The 25,079-nt window shown below is 50.0% G+C and overlaps 1 protein-coding gene across 2 annotated transcripts in view; it reads left to right on the top strand.

The window, feature by feature from the left end:
• Lmf1 (lipase maturation factor 1) overlaps positions 1-25,079 on the top strand; it is an 84,848-nt gene that overhangs the window by 29,361 nt on the left and 30,408 nt on the right. For both annotated transcript variants that reach the window (XM_028760769.1, XM_028760770.1), the window contains one exon: positions 8,750-8,898. In XM_028760769.1, the coding sequence (XP_028616602.1) occupies positions 8,750-8,898 (149 nt within the window). The remainder of the gene's footprint in view (positions 1-8,749; positions 8,899-25,079) is intronic.

Raw genomic sequence — 25,079 nt, 5'->3', positions numbered from 1 at the left:
CCCCAGCGATGGGTCTGAGTTGAGGTCCAACCTATGTCCCATGGACACCCCTGCCCCACGTAGCCATTTAAACCTAAACCCAGTCGAGCTAGATTTTACTTTCTCCCTCAGTCACATGAGCTACATTTTTAGATCTCAGAGGCCCATATGGCCAGTGGCTCCTTTACCAAGTCGCACCAACCCAGGCATTGCAGACAGTGCCACAGGGCTGTGGAGTCTGACACTTCCTCAGGATCCTGGCCTGTGGCTTTGAGGCTGGGCAATCTGCAGCTCATTTCCACACACAGGAAACAGGAGAAAGCCCTAGAAAATGTGTGCCCTTCAGCATGCTATCTATACGTTAAATATTTGGAATATATTAATCTGAAAAAAATCTGGCTAAGTCTAATTTCCGTTGAGGGGAAGCATATTCGTATTTATCCAGAGGCAGTAAAGCTGCAGAGGTCACCTCTGTGGATCCCGTTTCCAGGCTAGCTGGCGACACCTGCAGAGATCTAAGCGGTGGGGGACACCTGGTGGCTCGGAAGTCTGGTTGTCCTAGCAACCGAACATTAACAAGCACCTGGGACCTGGGTTGCAGCAAGGGTCACCATAAGGGCATGTGGGTTATGGAGGTCACTTCCTGTTTCTCTGAGTGCCCAAGGACATCCTTGAAATGTGAATTAGCAAATCTTCCAAACGGCTCAGCTTCGGCCTGTGGTTGCTAGTAAGTCCACTTCTTTTCTTTTTTACTTTTTTAAAAATAGTTTCTTGCTTTTTAAGACAGGGCCCCACTCTGTGGCCCTTTGACATTGAGAAACATCTGCTCACTAGAAAATGCTCTCCCTCTTATGGTCTGCCTCTCTGTGTCTCTGTCTCTCTGTCTCTCTCTCTCTCTCTCTCTCTCTCTCTCTCTGTCTCTCTCTGTCTGTCTCTCTCTTTCTCTGTCTCTCTCTCTGTCTCTCTCTCTCTCTCTCTTTCTCTCTTGCTCTCTCTCCTCTGCACTCACACTCCTGGCTTGTCCCTTTAGGCAGTTAAAATGTGCCTCATTGTTTATGGGGTGTACAACACAAAGCAGCGGGGCCATCCAGGCTGACAGCCCTGTGTCTGTGCCTGTGTGCGGATTCCTGTGTGGAGCTGCTGATGCCCATCTGGCTCCACGGGGGGGTAGGGGGGTTAGGGTGAGACCGCACACAACAGCGCTTCTTTCCTGTGAGGACAACTTTGTAGTAAGTCCCTTTCTGCACCCCCAAGGACAGCTTTGAGTGTACTAAAGTGAGTGGAGAGTGTGTTAAGAAGGGACACCTCCATGTGACTCACGCTCTATAGGTTACCTCAAGGTGAGTGTCAGCCATTATTTGGGGGTTTCTGCATGAGGGTAATGACCCACACATGTGCAGGACAGCTGCTGCTGGGGCTCCGGCTAACTAGACAGAAGTCTTTTCTCATGTACCCCAAGCCCGGTGGCCACAAGTCACCCTAGCTCTGCTTTCAAGGTGTGGTTGTTTTTCAACACTGCGCACTTTGGTGTCCTGGGTCAGCTGGTGACTGTCTCGATCCCAGCAGTGCTCAGCCGAGGCAGAGGCAGCTATGAGTTAGCATTCAGTTTGGAATACACAGTAAGTTCCAAGTCAGCAGAGGCTACAGAACAAGAAAGACCCCACCTAAAAACAAAAGTCAAATAACACCCAAACCTTGGGTTGAGTCTCTCTCATAGCTGCTACAAGACAAACCCAAATTCTCAGAAGTGAATTTTCAAAACAATCTATGTAGTAAAACCACAAATCTTAACTTAGGTGAACTTGGAAAATGTTAACAACGTGGGTCCTGGTGGCTCACCGAACCCTGCTTCCTCCATGTGACCTGTGGCTGCCTGGTGGGGCAGGAAGGCAGGGATGTTCCAGTCTGGGGATCCAACAGATCCCCCATCACAATTGCAGGCGGTGGAGGACACAGACTCTGATGTCAGAGACACACAGATGGAGGGCTTGCTGCTCTTTGGGGATTGGGAGAAGCTTCCTCATGATGTCACTGCTTGGGCTAGTGTGTCCCCAGCTTTGCTAAGCACTGCTGGGCACCATGTGGCCCATGGAGTTTCTGTTACCCGCAAGCCTTCCTTCCTATCCCATGCTAGCAGTAGAGCAAAGTAAAATTTTGCTATGCTAGCTCATAACTTCTCCTAAAATATAACCTATGAAAATTAAGGAAACTTTTAAAAGCTGCGGGCTCCCTCCAGGGCCATCATTAGAAGCCCCTGGGGTGGCAGAGGGCGGGCGGCTCATTGCTGGAGTGACAGCCAGTCAGGAGGGAGTGCTTTGCCCCCTTCTCCCTGTTTTTAACGAAGGAGCTAATGGATTTCCTATTCCTCACGTGGATGGTGCTGTCACTTTTGAAGGATCCATCTGAGCTATATTTAATTACTCTTTCTGACTATCTGAAGTCGTTCTGACTAGCTCATGCAGCCTGGCTGCTGTCTTTTTTCTAGAGTGGCCGTCTCAGGGAAGTAGCCTCCAATGCTTCAGAGCTCACACCTTATTTATGGAGTTAGCTTGGCCTTTGACACAAGTAACTCTTGCTCTGGGTGATATTTCACCATGCCTCACATTGTATGATGCCTGCTGTCCCTTTCTAGCCCCTAGCTTGGTGCCAGGTCACCCCTGAGCCTTTAATCCTTACATGGCTAAGTGCATCTGTATCCCTGCTGACCCCAACAGGAGTGACAACTGGCACTACACTATGGCATGACTCCTGTCCTGTTCATGGTGATCTGGAGCAAGAAACAGCCTTTTAGGGTGAACCTTCCCACCTGATGAGATAGCATTCCACCAGTAGGGCCTTCCAAAGGTTACTGCCTGCTCCCCGTTCCCTAAATCTCCCATCCCTTCCCAGACTGTTGGGCCCTCGGGTAACTTGTCTCTACTCTGCCCTTGATTGGTCCCCAGCCTTGCATCCAGCCAGACAATGCCTACCTCTCGCCTCCCATTCATGTGCATCAAGTTGGTGTCCTGAGAGCCCACCTCCCCTTATCCCTCAAGCTGTCATTCTTCCCGGCTGCCTTTAGCATCAAACTCTCTAGTTTGGCCTCTAAGCCTCTATTAGGGATGAGGACACCTCATTCCTGATCAATTCAGCCAGAGTTTCCCTTGTCCAGGGCAGCTGTCCTGGATAAAACTTGCTGGCCTCCTCTTGCTGGCTCCTTAATTCCTTCATTCTAACATTTGTCCAGCCAAGGCAGATCAAGCCTCTGGGTGAATGCCTGGTGTCTTTCTTCTTTCTTTGATGCCACTGAACAGAGGAGCCAGCACCGTTCATTGGTTCTATTTGAGAATAAGCAGTGTGTAGCCAAGCAAGGAGTAGGACCCAGGTAGGTTTCTGCTTCTGCTTCTCCACCCACTTGCAGTCTCTGGGGTCTAGAATTTTCTGTCTTATTGCCTCTGCCTTACATCTGTTTTCTCCTGGTTGTGTCCAGTCTCTGTAGACACTTGAGCATCCTGGACAGTGTAAGGGCGGTGCCAGGCGGAGCTCCCAGGTCTGCTGACCTTGAGCTGAGAAATAAATGCTCTCTGCTTCCGTTTCCTCGTGCCATTAGTGTCTGCACTTAGACATGTAGTTCAGGGGACCACATCTTCCCTGTGAGTCCACAGCCTGTGTATTCTTCCACACCCAGGCTGGAAGGAAGGTAGGATGGCTGCATAGCTGGCCTGGAGTGTGGGAGCACAGAGATGTGGCCAAATCGCCTGGCCTGGGCCTGGCTCTGCCTCTGGTTGGTGTCATGGCTTCTTTCCCCACTGTTCAGCATCTAGGCCGTTTCCATATGCAACTGGGAAGATTCATGTTGAAATATCTATATTCCTCTCTCTCTCTCTCTCCTCTCTCTCTCTCTTCTCTGTCTCTCTCTTCTCTCTCTCTCTCTCTCTCTCTCTCTCTCCCTCTCTCCTGTCTCTCTCTCTCTCTCTCTCTCTCTCTCCTCTCTCCTGTCTCTGTCTCTCTGTCTCTGCCTCTCTCTCCTCTCTCCTCTCTCTCTCTTCTCTCTCTCCTGTCTCTGTCTCTCTGTCTCTGTCTCTGTCTCTGTCTCTCTCTCTCTCTCTCCCTCTCTTTCTGGTTGTTGTTGTTACAGGGTTTCTCTGTAACTGCTCTGGCTGTCCTGGAACTCACTCTGTAGACCAGGCTAGTCTCAGACTCATAGAGATCCTTCTGCCTCTGTCTCCCAAGAACTGGGATTAAAAGGTATCCGCCACCATGTAGGGCTCTCTCTCTCTCTCTCTCTCTCTCTCTCTCTCTCTCTCTCTCTTACCCTACCCCATCATTTATTCGCCCTCTCTTCCACCAGTCTCTTACTCTTGTCCAAATGAGCCTAAACTCACTCCAAAGCTGAGGATGATTTGAATTCCTAATCCTCCTGCCTCCACCTCCAGAGTGATGCAATTACAAGTATGTACCGTGATGCTCAGTCTGTGGGTGTGGTCCTCCCTGTGAGCACTCTCTAGCAGTCTCTCCTAAACACAAGGCATTCGCTCCTCCCTGGGAATAGTTTCACCCGAATACCCTGGCCCATCTGATCTCATCTGTGGTATCCAGTGAGCATGCCTACTGAGCCGCCCAAGCCTTATGCCCACACCCCAAGAAACAGCTCCGAATGGAGAGCTTCTCTAAGCTGTGTTGAGAGGTTGCATGGCCCCATTCATTTCACATGTACAACTCTCAGGTACAACTGGTTCAGCATTCAGCTGTGTGACTGGAATTGAAAGGGGCAGACTATGGAAGAGAAGGTTCTAGAGCCAGCTATCTGTCACCACATGAAGCCAGTTCCCACAGTGCTGTCACTCAGGAACCCTCGTGGGCCTCTTCTGACAGCCTCCTGGTATGTCACTGGTGAGACTGGGTCCCTATTGCCTGAAGCACGAACTAGGCAAGGACAGCACTGTCCCCAGAGACCTGGACAATAGGCAAGACCCTTTCTAGCTAGAGAAGACTTAGCTCACAGGCCCAGGCATTGGGAGGGGGCTGTCAGAATGCAGTTGCACAGGGTTGTGTTTGTTCAGTTATAGCCGTCTGTCTCCTGTAGAAGGCGCCGTCCCGACTCTGTCTACTGCATAAGAATTTGGTACCCTGGGCAAGAATGGTTAACCAGCCACCCACCCTCACTGGGTCACTTGGCCCCTGGCAATGTGCTGGTTATTTATTTTTTCTGGGGACTCATCTCCTGCCATGCTGAAGAGGAGAACAATGGCCTTCCTTGTGCACACGGCGCAGCTGCTGAGACACACAGATCCAGGCAAAGAAGACAAGCAGGTGGGAGTGCAGTAGCCCTTCCCTCCTGGGTGTCTGTCACAGGCTGCTGCCACCAGAGCAGCCCTGGCTTCTGTCAGAAAGACTCCAGTGAGGCACAGCCGTTCCATGAACTGGGGCAAGGCAGAGACTTAAGTTGGAAACAGCAGGCCTTGGCTCAGTGATGTTTATCCAAATAGGACAGGAACATCCCACACCCTCTGAAGGCCATGGAGTAGGGGGGGGACCCTCACACACACCCTCCTTCCTGTTATAGACAGTTTGTCTTTTGTCACCCTGTCCTGCCCTGTCACACACCCCACCCCCAGCGCTGTCACCCTGCCTCTCGGCACTGGCATGCATCTCTGGGTTCTGCCATTGTGTATCAATCACTTTGAACGGTGTCACTCACTGCAGTACGTGTTAAAATTCCATTCCTATGTCTGCAGATCGAGGTGGCAATTAGGCAGCCTCTAAGCTCTGGGGAATGTGTCCCCTAAAAGCTCTGAGACTGTATGTGGCATCTGTCACAGTGCCAGCTCTACCGTGCCCCAGGGCTAGCAAAGGGGTTCCAGCAAGGGGTGGGAAGCTTGGTGAGTGTGGTGCAAGCTGGTGTTCTGCTTGCTCCACATGCAGTGGAGTGGAGTCTATGGCTCCAGATTTGCTCTCTGGCTTCTGAGGTCTTCTATCCGCCCAGTAGAGGAGGGGATTGGACCGTGTAATCTTTAAGGTTCTTCCTCAGAATGATCACTGCTAGTGGCTCTAGCAGTGTTTACCGGGCACTTTCCTGCATGGATACTGCCAGCTATATGAACCACAGACACTACCAGCCATGAAATTCCAAGGGGTTTCAGGCACAGCCATGTGAAATGTATCCCAAAGTAATGCAAATTATCCCAAGGGGAAAAAAACCAGAAGGATTGTTGTGCAAGGGGACCACCAATGTGAAAAGGAGGACTTTTGGAGTGGGGAGGTTTGCTTAGCAAATTTTTTACTGCCAGCAGAACAAGATTCAGTCATGCAGTGTACAGAGGGAGACAAGCTCCTTCCCTGGGCATGGACAGCAGCAGAAGCATCCAGGCCAAGGGTATCCAGAACCCATTCTATCCCAGATTTTAAAAATGGCAGCCATGCCATTAAGTGGGTTCCTTGCTTCTTTCTCTGGCTTTGTAGCTCTCCCTCGGCCTTTTGGTGGCAGTTCACAAATGCCTTGGAGTAGTGCCAAGAGCAGGAAAGCTTAGCACAAGAGGCCCGGCTCCACCTGACGAGTGTGACTCTCCAGCACAGCAAATTCCAGCTGCTGTGGGCACAGCTCGGCTTCAGCACCCACTGAAGCACTGGTCACGACTGCTTGGCCATCCACTGTAGCTCCCAGAGCAGGCAGTGCCTGTCAGAACCAGCCCATGGCTTGTCACTTCGCTAGCTGCCTCCTGCTTGTCAAGTGGATGGATGACTTCCAAGGGGATAGCCATTGAAATGGACCAGTGAAGACCCTAGCACAGAGAGAGAGGGGACAGCAGACTCGCCGGGGGACTAGCAGGAGACCTGAAACCAAGCAGAGCCTGTAACTTATGGGGCAGTCCTTTGAGGATGGGGTGTGAAGAGTAATGGGGCGGGGGGGGGGGGTACAGCAACAGGATCCTGATTGTCAGGAATGGATTTTCTACTTTAGAGCTACTGATGTCTACAGGACTATTGTGAAAATAAACCTGGCTGCCACATCACATTGTTATAGGATTTCTCTGTATAACTGCCCTGGCTGTCCTGGAACTCACTCTGTAGACCAGGGTGCTCTCAAATTCGTAGAGATCCTTCTGCTTCTGCCTCCCGAGAACTGGGATTAAAGGTGTGTGCCACTATGTAGGGCTCTCTCTCTCTTATTCTTGCTTCCCCTACCCCATCGTTTCTTCTCCCTCTCTTCATGCAAAGAACACCAGATCCCTCAGACTCATTCAGGACCTTCACCACATTGCATACTTCCTCAGTTTCCCCTAAGTTTTTCTTTGTTGATTTCTGCTGACCCAGGTAACATTTAGTCACCACGTTTCAGCCATTCCAGCTTGACGATGCTTTTTATCTCCTCTTGGCTTTGAAGCCTTGGTAGTTTGGTGTGCTGCTCAGAGTCTGTGGAGACCCTTCTTCCATGGGGCCCAGTTCTTGTCTTCCCCATGGTTAGCTGCTGTGGGTTTGGGAGGGGTAGCACATTCCTCATCTGCTTTGACACACACTGCAAACTTCGATGAGTTGAATTTGTTCACTTGAAGAGGCTACCATAAATGGCCCCACCCCATACCCTTTGCCTGCCGAGGATGGTGACCGATGCACTGTAAGGGGTTGTTCTGGGAAGTCTGCTCCTGGTCCTGTGTCTCTGTTAAGTCACTTGTGGGTCCTGTCAGCATGGACTCATGTGTACCTATTTTACCCTCTATTATGACTTCATGCTAATTAGCTATTGAATAAGCTTTTAATTCTAAACTAAGTTGTATAGAAAAAGGCAACACATGTATCTCCCTGTACCTCTGTCCTCCTCTAGAATGTCCTCCTGCTGTCCCTCCTAACTGTCCCTTACTCTGTGAGGTACACGTGTGCATAGTTACAGCCGTCACTGTGAATGGCTAATTGTCAGCACAAAAGGGTAGCACAGCCCTGCCTGGAGTCCTGGGACCTTGTGGGGAGAGAGCATCCCTGGCCTCTTGCTGGCATCCCTGGCCCCTTGCTGGCATCCTTGGCCCCTTGGAATCACCACTCCTCAGATGGTGAGGACGATATCAGCAGTGGGACTTCCTCTGCCACAGGGCTCTTCCCTCTTTCAGTCTTTGGGGTCGAAGGGCTCACCTGTGGGCTTTCTCGTGGCATTTCCTGTGATGACCCCTGCCCCTCCCCCACAGACACAAGAATAGTAGATGTCCACACACAAACACATAGCTATCTACCCTCTTGAGGGCTCACAAATCACTGACTTGGGTTTACTGATCTCTGACTGCCAATTTTGCCTGACTCATTTGACCTGGGCCTGAGTGGGATCTGCCCTCCCACAGAGTTTGTCATGTGTTGTGACTGCGCCTGTACCGGCAATTATTCCTTGGGCAGGACATTCAAAACAGTGAGTTTTCATGTAAACCTAAAAGCAAAAGGCTTCCCACAAGTGTGCGCTGGCAGTGCACACCCAAGTGTGGGCTCAGATCACACTGTGTCCCACACAAGACGGCAAGTGTCATCTGAATCAGGAAGTACAAGTCCCTCCTGTCCACAAAAGAAGGGAGGACTCCTGGAGCTGCAGCATTCCCTGGTCCTGGGTTCTGGGTCACCCCACTCAGAGCCCTGCATTCGTTTCCTATGAAGACATGAAATGGTGACATTTTCGTGTCTCAGTCTCATTGTAAGGACTTCTTGGTCAGGCTGAACTAAGTGGGGGTGATTCCTTTGTAAACATTTGACCCCATTGACTTTCCTTTTTGTGTCTCCTCTTGTGCCCCTCTCCCCAACTCCCCAACCCCTGCAGGATGGGAGTCACAGCTGCTGGAGACAGGCTTCCTGGGAATCTTTCTGTGCCCTCTCTGGACGCTGTCCCGCCTCCCCAAGCACACCCCCACATCCCAAATTGTCCTGTGGGGCTTCCGATGGTTGATCTTCAGAATCATGCTTGGAGCGGTAGGTGGAACCTTCATGTACATGTATTTGGGAATAATGTCCTCAGGACACACCTGGTAACTCGGATGGGCTGCCAGGCAGGTCAGGGCTGGGCTGGGCCAGGCCAGGCTGGCTGATCTGGATCCAGGATACCTCCTTGATGACCTGTACCTGCTCTCTTGATGTTGGTCTGACCCTGCCCACTGCATCCTCCACCTCAGAGTAGCCCGCCGTGAACAGCCCGCTCATCTGTTGTACCAGCCATGTTCACAGTCATTTTCTGTGGGAATCGGCCACAGCTTTGCGTTCTTTTCTGGAGGAGATTTGGGGAAGAGCTAGTCCTCTCCCACAGTGTCTTGGCTGTCTCCAAGGTCGTTTCAAATTGATGAATGAAGGTCATGTGCCATGCAGGTGTGTTGGTTAACTGTGTGACCCTCAGTTCTCACACTGAGGCAGCTGCCAGCCGCCTCCTTCTGCATCTGTCTTTTCTTTGGGTCCCCAGCCTGCTGGCTTCTAGGAGTGTCTCTCACGTAAGCCAGATGGGTGTGCATTTTCTGTAGTCCAGTGTGAATATCACTTAACAGCCTGTGTGGTCGATGGTCCTTGCTCCAGGGCTTCCCTACCCAAGTCTGCACCCCCCTCCCCCAACCCCTCCCCTGCCCCACCCCCAGTACCCACTGTGTCCCTGCGGCTCTTGCTCTCACCGATGCGCTGCGCAGCTGATATTTTCAGACACATTATTTGAAGCTTTGATGTGAGAAGCTATGTCTTGCCTTTGGCTTTGGTGGCTTATACGGGGAATTTGGCTGTGTTCACTTCCTCATTCTTTATTTCTTGCTCTTTGATGAGATCTTTATTCTTCCAGGATTATACCACACTAGATTTTCCATTTTGCAGCCTTCTTGGACATAGTCTGTGTACACGGGTCTCTTTGCTTACTTTTACATTTTCTGAGGGGACCAACCCAAACATGCAAAGAAGTTGAGGCGCATCACAAAGCGAATCATGAGAGCAAGATTCTGCATCTCTCACAGACTGCCCAGCTCTTGACTTTCAGGCTCCTCAGGACCTTGTGACACTCTGGGCAGGGCCTAGCAGCACGAGGCGCTTCCTGTGCTCACAGGGGCAGCTGTGATCTGATCTGGGAAGTCCCTCTGTTGAGACTCTCTTCTTAAGTGACTTGAAACTATGTCAAGTTCATAGTTAAAGCTAACTAGGACACCGTCTCCACTGTGGATGAAGGCAGCCTATTTTCAGATGAGGTGCACTTCCAGAGTAGGAGTGTCCTCACCGTCTTCACCGTCTTCTACTGAGTTCACTGCATAGGGTGCAGGCCTCGGTGGAGGGAGCACCATAGGAGGGTCCCAGTTGCCTCCATGGGCATGTACACACATGTAGCCATGACAGGCTAAGCCCCTTCCTCCCACTTCTCTGCAGCATGGGCCTTGGGCCAGGTGCTTTTGCCATAGAGATTCCTACCCTCTAAAGAGGCTCCGATGGCGCCGTGAACAGGGAACCTGACAAGTTGTTTCTGGGACTACTGGAAGTCTCCTGGTTTCCAGGTGCTCTTCACATGCTTGTAATGTGAAGCAGATCACTCGGGATGTGATCGTCTGTGATTGTAGCTATGCTCTTCCTCTGCTGCTGTGGCCAGGGGTTCCTGGGAAAGCCTTGGCTGTGAGCCACTACATCTACCCGTGTCCCCCCAACTGTCTCCAGAGGCTGTGAGCTCCCCCATGCTGTATCACATGAAGGGCCACAGCAGCCCAACAGGAGGATGGGCAGGTGTGTGAGACCCCAAGAAAGCTGTGTGGAGCCATGTTGCCAGCAGTGACACAGATGGAATCCAGTGCTCACTAGGCCACAGGGATGACCCTGGGCTGGATTCTGCATCTAAAATGCTGCTGTATGCTGCTCTCTCTGAGGCCAGTGTGCGTTTGGAAAAGAGCACTGAAGTTCTTTTCTGTCTTCAGAGACAGTGCACTTATTCCTAGCAACCTGAGGGTACTAGAGCTTACTCTCCTCTCCTGGCTGGTATTAATGAGCCTGAAACCTTTCAAAAGTTTTAAAAGGCTCTTTGTAGAAGGTAGTTGCGTTACAGGAGGCAGCATGAAGACAAGCTGTGTGGAGGCCAGATCTTCAGGGAAGCCTATCTCTGTGGAGAAGCCTAGCTCTGCCGAAAAGCTGTGTGAAGTAGAAAGCCCAGCTCTGTGGAAAGGCTCAGCTTTGTGGAGAAACCCAGCCCTGTGAGAACGATGAACTGGATGAGAAGCTAAACTGTGGAGCACCGTTGAGCTGTGTAGAGAAGCTGGCTTGTGTGGAGAAGCACAGCCCTTAGAGAAGCTGAGTTGTCTAGATAAGCTGTAAGACTGTTTCATGCACCACTCTTGTGCTAAGAGTTGAATGCACCCCCATGATGCCTGACAGAGTGAGCAAGTCATTAGCACATTCTGAAGCCCTTTTATGGCATTTTGATTGACTGCTAGTACCAGCTGGATAAAAATTACCAGGTGCACTAAAAGGTGTAATTACTTGATACAGTCTTAGGTTGGATATTATTAATCTTGCTTCAGTGGGAAGCATAGAGAGAGAGGTGCAGGGGTAATAGAGTGAGGGTAGCCTCACGTCCATCGTGGGCTGGCTCAGACCTGAGACCACAGGATCAGAGAGAACCTGGGTCAAAACTAGTCTTCAAGACTGCATTGTCGGTGGCATTTCACATGCCCCAAAATTGGGTGATCCCTTGGAACTGGGTCTCAATCCCACCGCCATGATGTGGTGGTGCCTAGCAGGAAAGGAAAAGCTGTAGCATCAGCATCTTCGGCCTGTGGGAGGCTGAGCCAGGCACTAGGACTGTCACATCCTCCGGAGCGTTATGTCTGACACAGGCCATCATCCTCCCCGTAAGATGCAGGTGCTGTCAGATCCCATAGGATGGTGTGGATTCATGGTTTGCAGAGATCCACACTCAGCTTCATGGCCTTGACTTCTGTGAGCAGCATACCTGGCTGTGCACAGGGGAAGGCCAAGCAGAGATGAGACCACAGCAAGCAGGAAAGTAAGTTGATGAAGGATGTGGCTGGGCCTGCCCTCCACACCTACTGGAGGGATCTATTCTGGGAGGATCCCTGGGAGGCCTGGCCTCACTCTGCAGAGCCTTGATCTAATGATGAGAATCATCAACAAGCCCCCTGTGGGGGCAGTCTTCAGAATTACCTGCCAGCTTCTGCCCACATGTCAAATTCATGAGACATGGTAGAGACTAGCCAACTCAGGTCATCAGGCTTGGTGACAAGTGCCTTCACCCACTGAGCCATCTCAACAGTCCTACAAGTCACTGTGATCCGTGTGCTGTAGAAGCTGCCAGAAAATGGAGTCTTCCAGTGTAGCATTTATAGTAAAATCCAAGCTGGTCTGGTAATACAGGCATATATAGTCCAAACTCTGTGGGAGGCTGAGACAGGAGGATCATAAATGCAGGCCAGCCTGGGCTACAAAGGAAGTATGAAGTAAGCTGGGCCTCAGTATAAAGTCAAAAGTTAGAGGTAGAGCTGTCATAGAATGTGTGGACAATTCTGGATCAGTGCCCAGTACCGCTGTTTCAGTCAGTGTTCCACGGCTGTGAAGAGATACCACAACCATGGCAACTCTTATAGAAAAAAGCTTTTAATTAGGGGCTTGCTTTCAGTTCCAGATGCTAGTCCCTTATCATCATGGTGGGAAGCCAATGATGTTACAGGAGCCAACGTGATTCTGGAGAAGTACCTGAGAGTTCTACACATCCTGATACAGAGAGAGAGAGAGAGAGAGAGAGAGAGAGAGAGAGAGAGAGAGAGAAACTGGCCTGGCATCGGCTTTTGAAACCTCAAAGCCCACCCGCAGTGATACAATTCCTCCAACAAAACCACACCTGCTAATCCTTTCATATAGTGCCTGGTGACATGATCCTATGGAGCCATTCTTATATAAACCACCACAACCACACAAAAAAGTAAAATTATTAAAAAGTAAAAATATAATAATATCTAAAACCAAGAAGTGTTTTTTTTTTTTTGCAAAAGAACAGCCACACTTAAATTCTCTCTGCTGCAAAAATGTTTCTGGGAAAAGTTAAAGAAGACTTGAGTCCATGGGGAGTTAGACTATGTTTGTGGACCAAGTGGTTCCTAATTGTCCTGAAGATCTCCCAGAATCTCAGACATAAACCCAGAAAGATTTTATCAGGAATCCATAAACTGATTCTTAAATTACTATGGAGATACCAAAATTCTGTTTGGGTTTTGAGTTGTTTTGTTTTTGAAACAAGGTCTCACGTAGCCCTGTTTGGCCTGGAACTTGGTGTGTATATTAGGTTGGCCCCAAACTCACAGAGATCCTCCTGCCTCTACCTCCTGAGTGCTGAGATTAAAGATGTGAGTCACCACTCCAGGCCCAAGATGCCAAGGCGCTTAATAGCCACAATGGTGTTGTAGGAAAACCTCTAGGAGACAGACTGCTTGATTCTGTGACAATCAAATTTCAGTGATGTTACAGACCCAAATGTGAGTATCTGTGAGTAAGGTCATGATCAGTGAGGGAAGCCTGACACGAGGGACACCACAGATACACATAAAGACACATGCACAGACGCAGAGAGACGCACACACAGACACACATACAGAGGCACACATACACACAGAGACACACACACACAGAGGCACACATACACACAGAGAGAGACACACACAGAGAGACACACCCACACAGGCACACTCCTTTCATGAAAGGCTCCAGAACAGGTGGCCCAGCTGGCCTCTTTGGGTAGGCCACAAAGGGGTCCTTCTTGGGTGATGGAGACATCAGTGACTCAGTGGACGAGGCACCGTAAGAATGTATATTCTCATCCACTCAAGCCAGTAACTATGGCAGCTCAAGAGTTATTTCTAGACCTAATGAGATCAGCCTGTGGCTGAGGAAGGTTGGCTTAGGGGAGCGGGAATCCCCCTCAAACCTATTTGTCCATGCATTCCCTCAGAAAAGTGTCCCTCAGGGCCTGGGGAAATTGAACTCAGCCAAGCCGGCCACTTACGGTGCCGCCATGGCCTCCCTCCATCGCTCACTTCCTCACACTGTTTCCCCTTCTGGTTCTTGGTGCCACTGAACTGAAGGTGGTATTAGGGGCTGGCCTACTGCTAATGGGCCAGTCAGGGTCGCCTGCTGCAGGAGAACATGTGCACACCTGCTAGAGGGCCACAGCAGTGCCTTGCACTCTGGCTAATCTCTTCGTCACCTCACCAACCCATGAGCCCAGGTCATAGATGCTTGCTCCAGGCCCAGTGACCGGCACTGCTGTAGGAGTGCCGGCAGGACTAACTCCTGACAGCTTCCCCACACTAGACAGGGGCAGCCCCCAGGGCAGGTAGGCTCCTTGTAAGAGGGACTCTGAGGATCAGGAAAGTTACAGCAGTGCTGTGTGTCCTCTCTGCCACACACTAGGCAGCCTACTCTGCGAGTCCTGGGTTCCCTGGCACTCACATGCTTCCTGGCCTTGCAAGGTGGGGCTGCGGCCATTGGGGGAGGGGAGCATTGGTGGCTCTACAGAGTCCCTGCCCTCCTTTTTCTCAAATGCAGGAGTAGCGAAGTCTCACATGGCTCCCCCATTCCAGGAAGGTCTCCCGCCTCCATCCCACCAGACTGTGATGTTTTTCTTAGGGCATCAGTTTCAGCCACATCGAGGCGGAGGCTCTCCTACTTCAGGAAACAGTAGTGCTGTGGGCATCGAGCCAGCATTTAAGGCGGTACATTACCTTTAGCGATGCTTTTTTTCTTTTAAATTCTTTTGTGCTTCTTGATCCTGTTCTGTTGGATAGTGTGTGTGTGTGTGTGTGTGTGTGTGTGTGTACGCGCGCGTGTGCGTGCGCATGTGTGCAATGAAGTTTATATGCTCCTCTGCAACTCCAGCTCCTCGTCTAGGGCCACCATCAGAGCCCCACCATCAGATAGAGATGGGTTTTCCTTGCAAACTCTAGAACAGACTCTGTCCTTGATTATCTCACCCCGGTGAACTGTGTCGAGTGACAGGCTAGCAGTCTCCATTGCTGAGATTCTGGGAATGGAGCCAGCATCCTTGTTGCTGGGAATTCTCAGGCCTGCACATTACCCAAAGGGAGAAAGACCCCTTGCTTTTTATATTGACCCCTAGAATGTGGAAAGGCTGAGCACCTGCCTCTCTGTACACCTCCCCCCTCCTCCAACCTCACGGCCTCCATTTGGAGGAGCATGCGTGGGTGGCAGTCCCTCCTCCATGTGCTACACAAGCCTCTCTTCCTGGAGAGCCAGCCCTGCTGTGAGCTTCACCTGCAGAGGTGCTGTGGGCTGTTGAGGGTAGAGACGAGACAGAGAACGTAGCTCTGGTAAATAGCAAGTGAAAGCAGTTGTCAGGTCAGGGCCGAGGGGCTGTCCTTCCCCCTGGCCTTGCTTCTGGGCTGCATCTTTGCAATGTGTCCTGAGTTGGCACCAGTCTCCACTCAGTTCCTGTCTCTCTGCTGTTCTTAAACAGCTTGTGCTGCCAATGTATTTATAAATGTGTGTGTGTGTATACATATATAGATATATATATATAATGTATTTATAAATGTATATATATTTAATTTTAAAATTAGCATATATTTACTGTATAATAGAACAGGTCTCATCGTGACATTTCCATATAGGCACATAACATGCTAGTTCTCATACTGTTTTCTCTATGTTTGCTTCATATTTTGGAAGTTAAGAATTTACTACTCAGCAAGACCTGACAGCTGTTATCCTGTTATCCTGATAACCTCAGCACTTTGGAGGCAGAAGCTGGTAGATCTCTGAGTTTAAGGCTAGCCTGGTCTATGCAGAGTGAGACCCTGTCTCAAAACAACCACAAATAATTTAGGACCCTAGATTTCCATGGAACAAAATATAAACTAAACAGTAGGTTCTCCACCACTGAGGACAGCCGCTGGGCCTGGGTGCCGGGCTTTATAGCATTTCTCCTGGAAAGAGGGATGAGAGATCAAGGCTCAGAATCTGCAATGATGTAAGGATTGGAATTCTCTGTCTCACACTAAGGTGATCCCAACCCACAGGCTGTAGAAAGCAGTGGTGAGGCCCTATACAACCGGTTCAAGATTCCGCTTCCTGCTTGTTAGTAGACACAGCCTTGACCACTGTCCATGTGTGCATGCATATCTGTGTGTACGAAAGTACGTACATGCGTGTTTGTGTGCATGTTTGTATGTTTGTATGTGTGTGTTTGTGTGTGTATGCATGTGCGCCCCCCCTCCAGCTCTTGTGTTTGTCCCTAGCTCTCCACCCACAGGTTGTGCCCTCTGATGCTCCCCACTCTCACACAGGAAACTGCAGCATCTGAAGTGAAGACAGAAACCTGCAGGGTCAATAACTTCCAGGTCAGAATTGAGCAGCAGCCAGCACGTGACGGAAGACTTCCTGAGAAAGCATCCCCCAGGGTCAGCACGTGTGTCTGAAATGCTGCCTTGGGGTCACCTGGGGTGTCACAAAAGCTTTAGGCCTGCAGATTTGACAGCTCAGACGAGACAGACAGATTCATTGACAAACACAGTCACCAAAACCAAGACAAAGAAAGCAGGAAACCTGGATAGTTTTGTGTCTGTTAAAGAAATTGAATTAGAAATCAGTAGAAGAAAAACTCTTCCAGAAAGAATCTGCACCCCAGCTGACTTCATCGGTGAACTCTGTCAGACATTTCAGGAGGAAATAGCAGCAGTCCTCCACTGATGCCTTAGAAGCCACTAGAGGGGGAATGGTCCCCAAGTGCCTCAGACAGCCAGCACAGCATCGACCCTGAAGCTCATGAAGACATGCAGAGGTGAAGGTCAGAGCCCAGAGCTCTCTCAAAGACACAGGAACCCTTAAAGGACTGGTCAGTGAAATCTTGAATAAAAAAGATACAGTGGATGTCAGGCTGCTTAACCTTTGACAATCAGGTCATGTCATCTGCTACAGTAACAAAATAGAGACAAAGAGCCATTTTATCATCACAGGAGATTTAAAAAAAAATGTTTTCAATACACAATTTCAGCTTGCCTGTAATCCAAGCACCTAGGATGCTGAAGCCTAGTATGTATACAGAGACCTTGCCAACAAAAAGAAGAAGAAAAAGAAAGGAGAGAAAGAGAGCAGAGAGCGAGAGAGCGAGAGAGAGCGAGAGAGAGCGAGAGAGCGAGAGAGAGAGCGAGAGCGAGAGCGAGAGCGAGAGAGAGAGCGAGAGAGAGAGAGAGAGAGAGAGAGAGAGAGAGAAGAAACCTGTGGCACATGCCTTTAATCCCAGCACTTGGGAATCCAGTCTCTGAGTTTGAGGCCAGCCTAGTCTACAGAGAGAGTTCCATAAAAGCCAGGGCTACACAGAGAACCCCCTTCTCAAAAACAAACAAACAAACAAGTGTTAGAGTGTTATGAGATCAGAGATCACTCCTCCATAGTATATTGGGAATCAAGTTTGGAAAACAAGAAATTAAGTTGTAATCCATAGACATGACTGTGCATTTAGAAAACCCAGTGAGTGCAAGCATGGTGGTGCACACTTATAATCCTAGCACTCAGAAGGTAGAGGTATGTGAATCAAGGGTCCAAGAGCATCTTCAATGTGTGTAGTTCAAGACCAACATAGGCTACGTGGGACCTGTCCCCACCTCCCCTCAACCATCTGGGAGGAAGGAAGAAACAAGGGAAGGGGAAGGAAGGGAGGATGAAGAGGAATCTAGGGAAGGGGAAGGAAGAGAGGATGAAGAGGAATCTAAAAAGCAAGTATTAAAAATGAATGTGAGGTTTTAGAATACTAGGTTAACATATTTTTTTTTAGGATTTATTTTTATTTTATATGTGTGCGTGTTTTGCCTGCATGTGTGTGTGTGGTGTGTATGTGCAGTGTTGGAGGAGGCCAGAAGGGGGCGTCATATCCCAGAACTGGGGTTACAGGTGGTTGTTAGCCATCATGTGGTCTCCTCGAAAAGCAGCTAGTGCCTTTAACCACCAAGCCATCTCTCCAGTCCAGTGTTTCACAAACTGTTAACAGGCCATTACACAATAAAAAATTGGGAGTGTTATCTATTGCATTAAGGCCCCTCGAAGCCTTATAGTAAATCTATTTAAGGATATCTAAGATGTGTCCTAAAAGCTATACAATGTAGCTGAAAAGAATTTTGAAGATTATAAATGGATCATACCATGTTCGTGGATCAGAAAGATTCAATATTGCATCTGGCTTGCCCATCTCTATCTACAGATTCAAGGCAGTTAGGATCAAACTCCCAGTGGCCTGTGTTAGAGAATAGCTGATTCTGAATTGGGTATGAGAATACAGAGGATCTTTCTAAAAAGAATAGAGTAAGAGGGTTATGCTAATTGTAAAGCTTTAACCTTAAAGCTGAAGTGTGGTTGCTATCTAAGGTGGAAAAACTACATCAGTCCAGAAGCAGGCTGCTCTCCATGAGTAGCCATCCAGAACACTGATGCGATGCAGGGGCGGCAAAACCATCGCCTGGACAGTGCTGGAGGGGTCGCAGAGAGCCATTATAGAAGGCTATCGAGGGTTATACTTCATCGATTTAAAAGACCCTGGAAACGTGAGTAGGCAAACCACAGACTGAGACAACATGTGTGGCACACAGTTTTGACATCCAGCATGTAGAGCACACGTTGTAACCATAGAAACAAGGGTAAAAGAATGTGTTTTCTTTGCAAAGGTGGGTGTATGAGGAAGCCAAGAAAGACCATACCTTTCAGAAAGAATAAAAACAGCATGATAATATCTGCTACTGGGGACCTGTGACAGAAAGTCCTGTTTCAGGGGATATGTGTAACTGCCCTTGGACAGCTGCCCCTAGGAATGTGTCCTCTAGGTTACAGGTATCCTGTAGTTTTACCCAGAATGGCTAGATTCTGGAGACCTCCATGTGTCAATCTTTTAGGAACCCATGGATTTATTATGACAGAACAAAGTAACACACAAGGGACGGTAGCTGTGTGGTTACCACTCAAATCTACAGTCACAGCCAGGCAGACAGGGAGCTCCTGGAACACAGGTTTCTCCAGAAGACTTCCCTGGTCGGGCAGGACCATTCAGCTGTACTGTGATGGCCTTGTCATGGGTAGGACATGAAACTGACCAAAAAGTAAGCAGAGAAATCATTGTGGGAATGGAAATGCCCACATCCCGTCAGACTTGCAAATTCCTGACAGCAGCGTGTGTCAGAAGTCAGACACGTGTGGTGTATACATCTGGTCCATGTAAACCATAGCAAGCCTTCTATCAGAGAATGTGACAAGCCTGCTCATACACAGGATGCTTCGAGATGCAGGCTTGTGAGTGAGTCTGTAACACTGTGTCCAGAGAACAGGAAAGGGGCTCGTGGCGGCCATTGGTGGAGGACTTGGGTAGGACTCAAGAGAGCAGCTGTACCTGAGTGAAGTAGCCCGGCAGGCATTGCCTTGAGAGTTGCCACGACGCTTGCCCATTGGCAGCGTCTAAGAAGCCGCAGAGGACTTGGGGCCATAGAGAACCTCTCAGAGCCAAGACAACTCAGCAAAGAGCAGAAGCGACCAAAGAAGACCTAGGCAGTGAGTGAGAGGGGAAGTAATCAAGTGACTCTGAGAACTGAGTGGGAAATACATTCTGGGAGGAAAGAGCCAGCCGTTAAGTTTGGCCATAGAGCTGCTCCCACTGGAGAGGCAAAAGACGGCCCCCAGGGCTGCCTGCAATGTGTTCAGAATGTTCTAAACCTTGCCCAGCCTAATCCAAGAGCTTACTCAGCAGCTGCCACAAAAAGCCAACAGGTCCGAGGAGTGGACAGCAGTCATGGAGACACCCAAAAGCACCTGGTCAGCTCTGGGAGATGGCCATCCCTTCCGAGACAGAATATATAGTTTGGGGCCTGTAGCTGGGGTGAGTGGAATGCCTGCAGATGATGCTTGTGGGCTGAGGTGGGGCCAGATGTGCAGCACACAGAGAAACCCTGAGATATTTCCTTGTGGAACATTTTTCATGGAAAAGGAAATCTGTTTCTGTTCATGTCCACTTCAGAGCAGGACCACTCAGCCCGCAGCCCCAGGTTGTTAGGAGGTGGGGTCTCCAAGACTGCTGCAAAGCCATTAGCCAGGAGGCTAGCTGTGCTTACGTCACAGCCCAGTGACTGTTCTGAACGGGATGAGCCAGGATAATTTTAAAAGCAGTTTCCATGTTAGCGTGCACCGCCCCCCAGGACGCTTCAGGAGATGATGCTCAGGCCACGGAAGTGCGGGCTCGTGGGCGGCTCTGAACAGCTAGCAAGCAGGGTGGAGACATCGGCAGCAGGGCAGAGAGGGTGCTAAGGAACTAAGACAAAAACAGGCTTTGAAGTTGCCGGGCTCTTTTCTTGGAGTTGGAGTGCCGCTGGTAAAATCGCATTAAATATAATGAAATAAATGCTGGAATGCAGAGTGCCTGTGAAGACAACGGAACGGATGTCCCTGCCATTTCCCTCGTCCTGGGCATCCTAACTCAGAAATGAGAGCAATCATTCTAATTGGCTTTATTGCATTAGCGTGGGCAGAGCTAGAGAAAGGGGGCTTTCTTCCTGCCTGCCCATCAGCCCCCAGGACACTCAGAAGGACTGACCTCTGACTCTGCTCAGAGACGTCGAGGGAATCTTTGGACTTCGTGTCTGCTGTGTCATGACCTTTGATCCCCAATTGCAAGCCTCTCATATAACTGTCCCAGGCTGGCCCCTGGCAGCCTCTTTGGGTCCCCATTCAACAGCTGTTTGTCTCACACAGCCCATGACCCTCAGAGGATTAAAGAAAGCATCACAGCCCAGCACAGCAGAGGGCTTTTCAGAACCCTCGCATCCGTTCTCGGTAGCCCATCAACGGTTACTGTGCAGAGGTGCTGAGGTCCTATTCAAGGGGCGTAGCACAAAAGCTCTGCTTACCTCCTTTCTCGATTGTCTCTTCTCAAGTGCCTTTGTTGCGTCCGCTGTGTCCTCCATGCACACGTGTGCAGACCATGTGGATGCAGGAGGCAGGATACCGTTGCATCACGTTGCTTGACAACAAGGAGACAGTGAATCAGACCTGTCCAGAGCCATCGGGAAAACTAGTGACTGTGGGGATTAGTAGCTAAGCGAGGCCCGGAGCTTCTAGAAGGGAAACTGATGTTTTTACAAAGAGGCGGATTGTTCTAAGTATTTATGCAGCATCTACAAGCTGTAGTAGAAATTGTTGCTGTCTTCACACACATCTCCCAGTTAACCTCTTAGGCCAGGAGTCAGTTTGAGGTATTTTGGTGAAACCATACTGTAAGACCTTGGGTGTCAAGGGCTTGGGGCTGCTCCAGCCTGAACTAGCCATGCCGGGGCAGTTCTAGTCATATGGACAAAAGGTGCCTCCGTCATTTTGAACTAGATCTTAGCTGAATATAAGTTCTCAAACTGTAAAACCCCAGATTCTGCCTAGCTCTGTGCTACCCTGAGATTTGCTAAACCGAAGCTTTTAGCACACCTGTCTCCACCATCTAGGGACTGTGCTGGGCCCATCTGCCATACTCGTTCCCACACACGCGCGATCAGGCAACCTGTTAGCACATGGCTGTTTACTTGGAGGCTGCATTTTCTCGGTTCTTGGGCGAACAGATGGACCTTCCCTAACTCTTGCGGGAGTTCCTTTCCAGCCTGGAAGTGCTGGGTGGTCGTCATGCCCCAGGTCCTTCTGACCCCAAGTCATCCCAGGGCACACTGAGCAGTGTTTTCGAGTTAAAAGCTTTGTCCTCAAAGGGCAGAGCCCAGGGCACCTTCATTGGAGTTCCGCACACCGGCCAGGCTCTCAGTGCCACAAACAGCTTCCCACACTGAGCTTGTCCTTCAGGGCAGTGCCAGACTCTTCGTAGCAGCACTTCATGTGTTGGTAGCGCTGAGCCGGGAGAGGGCTGCAGCCTGGAGCTCATTCAATAACAGTGTCCACGAGTGCCACTCACCCCTCCACAAGGACTGGGGACTGTGGGCTGTGCCCTCTGCTTGGAAACAAGTGGGCCTTAGGAAACTGTAGAGCCTGTACTTCCATCACACAAGATGGGCTCACAATTGGATGGGCAGCAGTCATTCAACACTAATGGATGATGCCTACCCCCGGCAGCTTGCAGAGTGCATGGGCATTCCCATCAGAAATTCAGCTCTGGCAAGAGAGGAGCGGCCCCACCTGATACCCAGATCCCCATTCCTACAATTGCCAACATGGCTCTAGACCCCATCAAGCCCTTGAGGGGGTACAAAGGGACCTCAGCCTTTTTCAGGCCACAGGCTTCTTACACCAAGCCAGAGGGCTAGGCATTCATGACATGGCTATTCCAGGATAGTGGTTTCTGATGCCAATCGGGAGTTTTTCAGAAGCAGAATTGCATTCAGGAGCTGCTGGACAGGAACACATTCGTGCCCACTCACTGTGAGCCCATGATATCTTCCGTCAGCCAGGAACATTCCAGCATCGTGATGCTCTCCTTCCCAGGCTGTAAGGCAAGAGGGTCTTAGGAGACTGAAGGTCACTCGGCTCCCCTTAGGTCAGGCATGCTAAGGCCTGTCTGTGCCATATTTTTCCTCTAAATTAATTTTGGGCTGTAAAAAGGCTCAAAGAAGGCTTTGTTCCTCTGACACTCTGAAAGAAAGACCCGTGGGAAGTCTGACATCTGCAAGCAGGAGCGAGTGGCTGGGAGGAGCTCCAACGCCCTCCGCTCCCGAAGAATGCTTCAGGTTCCTAAGTGTCTCATCTCAGCTCCGAGTTTGAGTGACATTTTAATTATTTTGTTTTTTTCTTCTTTTCCTGGTGTGAATCTCCAAAGAGTCCCCCCTCTCTCAGGTCCTGAGGGGTACAGGGCACTGTGCAGCTCATGGACATCGGGGTCAGTCCTGATGGTGCCGTTCACTTCCCTACTCAGTGGGCGTGTTTTGCCAGCAGCCAGTGGTTCCACTTGATGGACACAGAGTGGAGCTTTGCAGAGCTGTGGGTGTTCAGGCACTGGACCGGCAGACCTACCCGGCAGAACCATGTTCGGGTGACCACGGCTGTACGGGCGGGAATTCCACTGGATGCCATCCCCAGGGCTTACAGTCTGAGTGTTTTTGTTTCCCAGGAGGTAACTTGGTTGTCTGAGTAACACATCCTTTGAGTCTTTAAATAGAGTACTCCCAGGAGGCAGAGCACAGTTCAACTCCCTGTAGTGCTCACAACTCCCCTGTGGCGTCAGGATTGCTGGGAGCCCTGTGGGGCCTGTGACACCCTGGAGACGTTGCTTCTGAGAGAGAGTGCTCCCTCTAAAACCAGCCTTCACAAGCAGGTACCCATTAGGTAGTGTCACATGTGGGCCTGGTGTGAGTACTCACGTGTTCCCATAGGCGCTGGCTAAGTTCATGTAGCCCCAACGCCCTCGTGGTCCGTTGGCCCTGTGTCCTGGGTGTCAGTGGCTACATTTGAACACTATTTATATGAGGACTCAGGACAGCATCTGTGTCTATAAACAGCCCCTTTTAGCTTTCATATCAGATCTACCACTTAGCCTGTCTCCTGGGCTCCCTCTGTGAGTGTGTCTGGAACTAGACATGTCTTGCTTCCCACACAAACCCACACTGCCCAGGTTACCTTGCTTGGATGGCCACAGAAGCCATTATTGACCCCACAGGTAACTTCTGTGCTACCAGGCCCTGTTGAGATCCTCAGTGCCTCACGTCCTCCTAATTCGAGAACGTCATTTGTGTTGATCTCAGCATGTCTGGGGAGGTGCTGTTTTGCCTGATTTCAGTGTGCTGGCTTTTGGTAGAGAGGTGGTCAGGAGGCCCCAATGAACCCACTCTTGTGGCCTCCCCATGTATCATGGGCTTTCTGAGCAACCCACTGTGCCATAATCAATACGACCTGCTGTCTCTAGTGAACCTCACTCTCCACCGATGACCTGGTCTAGGCTCTGTGATACTTCTGGCTCCCCGTGTTGACCTCCCACTTTCTTCTCTGTTCCAGACACAAGCCCTTAGCAAGCCTCCCACCCACACCCCAGCATGGGCAAGCCACTCTCCTGTTCCTTCCAGGGCAGTCCCTGACCTCTCCAGGGATACCAGTCTGTCTTAGTTAGGGTTTCAATTTCTGGAGTAAAGTACCATGATCAAAAGCAATTTGGGGAGGAAAGAGTTTATTTCAGCTTACACGTGAAGATCACAGTCCATCACTAAGGGAAGTCAGAGCACAAACTCAAGCAGGACAGGAACCTGGCCGGAGAACTTGATGCAGATACTACAGAGGAGTGCTGCTTACTGGCTCACTTTTCAGGACCACCAGTCTGGGAGTGGTACCACCCACAGTGATCTGGACCTTTCCACATCAATCATCAGCTAAGAACATGTACCACAGGCTTGCCCACAGGCCAGTCTGGTGAAGAGATTTTCTCCGTTGTGGTTACCTCTTTCAAAATGATGCTAGCTTGTGTCAAATTGACATAAAACCAGGCAGCACACCCTCTCCCCCAGGCTGTGTCTGTCACCCCAATCTATTGCAAGCTCAAGTCCTGATTGCTAGTGAATTGATGTAAGCAGGGGCCACATAACTCCTGATCTATCTGTGGAGAGCACCTTTGTGAATGCTGAGTGCCCTGACGGAAGGATCTCCAGAGAAGCCCTTCACTGTCTGCCCACCCTGTAAGGCTATCAATTGAGGCTAGTTGTCTACAGCTCAGAAGCAGATCCTTGATAGAAACAACCTTGCCAGCCCCTTCCTTCACTTTAGATTTCCAGTCCCCAGACTGAGAAATACATTTCTGTTGTTTGTCACTTACCTGTGCCACTTCATCATAGTTCTGTAGGACCCCCTTTGGTCTTCTCAGCATCTCTGATAGATTTGCCTCTTCTCCCTTCTGCACTAGGATGTGGCTTCTTTTATGCCCACCCAGACCTCATGAGCACTCAGTACAGGTCTGCAAGCTTGTGGTAGATTGATAATGGATGGCCAGTGAGCAGATGAATGTTGGGTAGGTGGTTGATGGGTGGGTGATTGCATGAATGGTGTGTGGATGGATGGATGTGATGAATGGATGGATGGATGGATGTGATGGATGTGATGGATAGGTGGATGGATGGATGATGGATGGATGGATGGATGATGGATGTGATGGATGGATGATGGATATGATGGATGGGTGG

This window comes from Grammomys surdaster, unplaced genomic scaffold, assembly GCF_004785775.1.
Source record: "Grammomys surdaster isolate TR1022 unplaced genomic scaffold, NIH_TR_1.0 126612, whole genome shotgun sequence".
Classification (NCBI taxonomy): domain Eukaryota; kingdom Metazoa; phylum Chordata; class Mammalia; order Rodentia; family Muridae; genus Grammomys; species Grammomys surdaster.
Note: the sequence above shows the minus strand (reverse complement) of the source record. Positions and strands in the feature narration are given on the sequence as shown.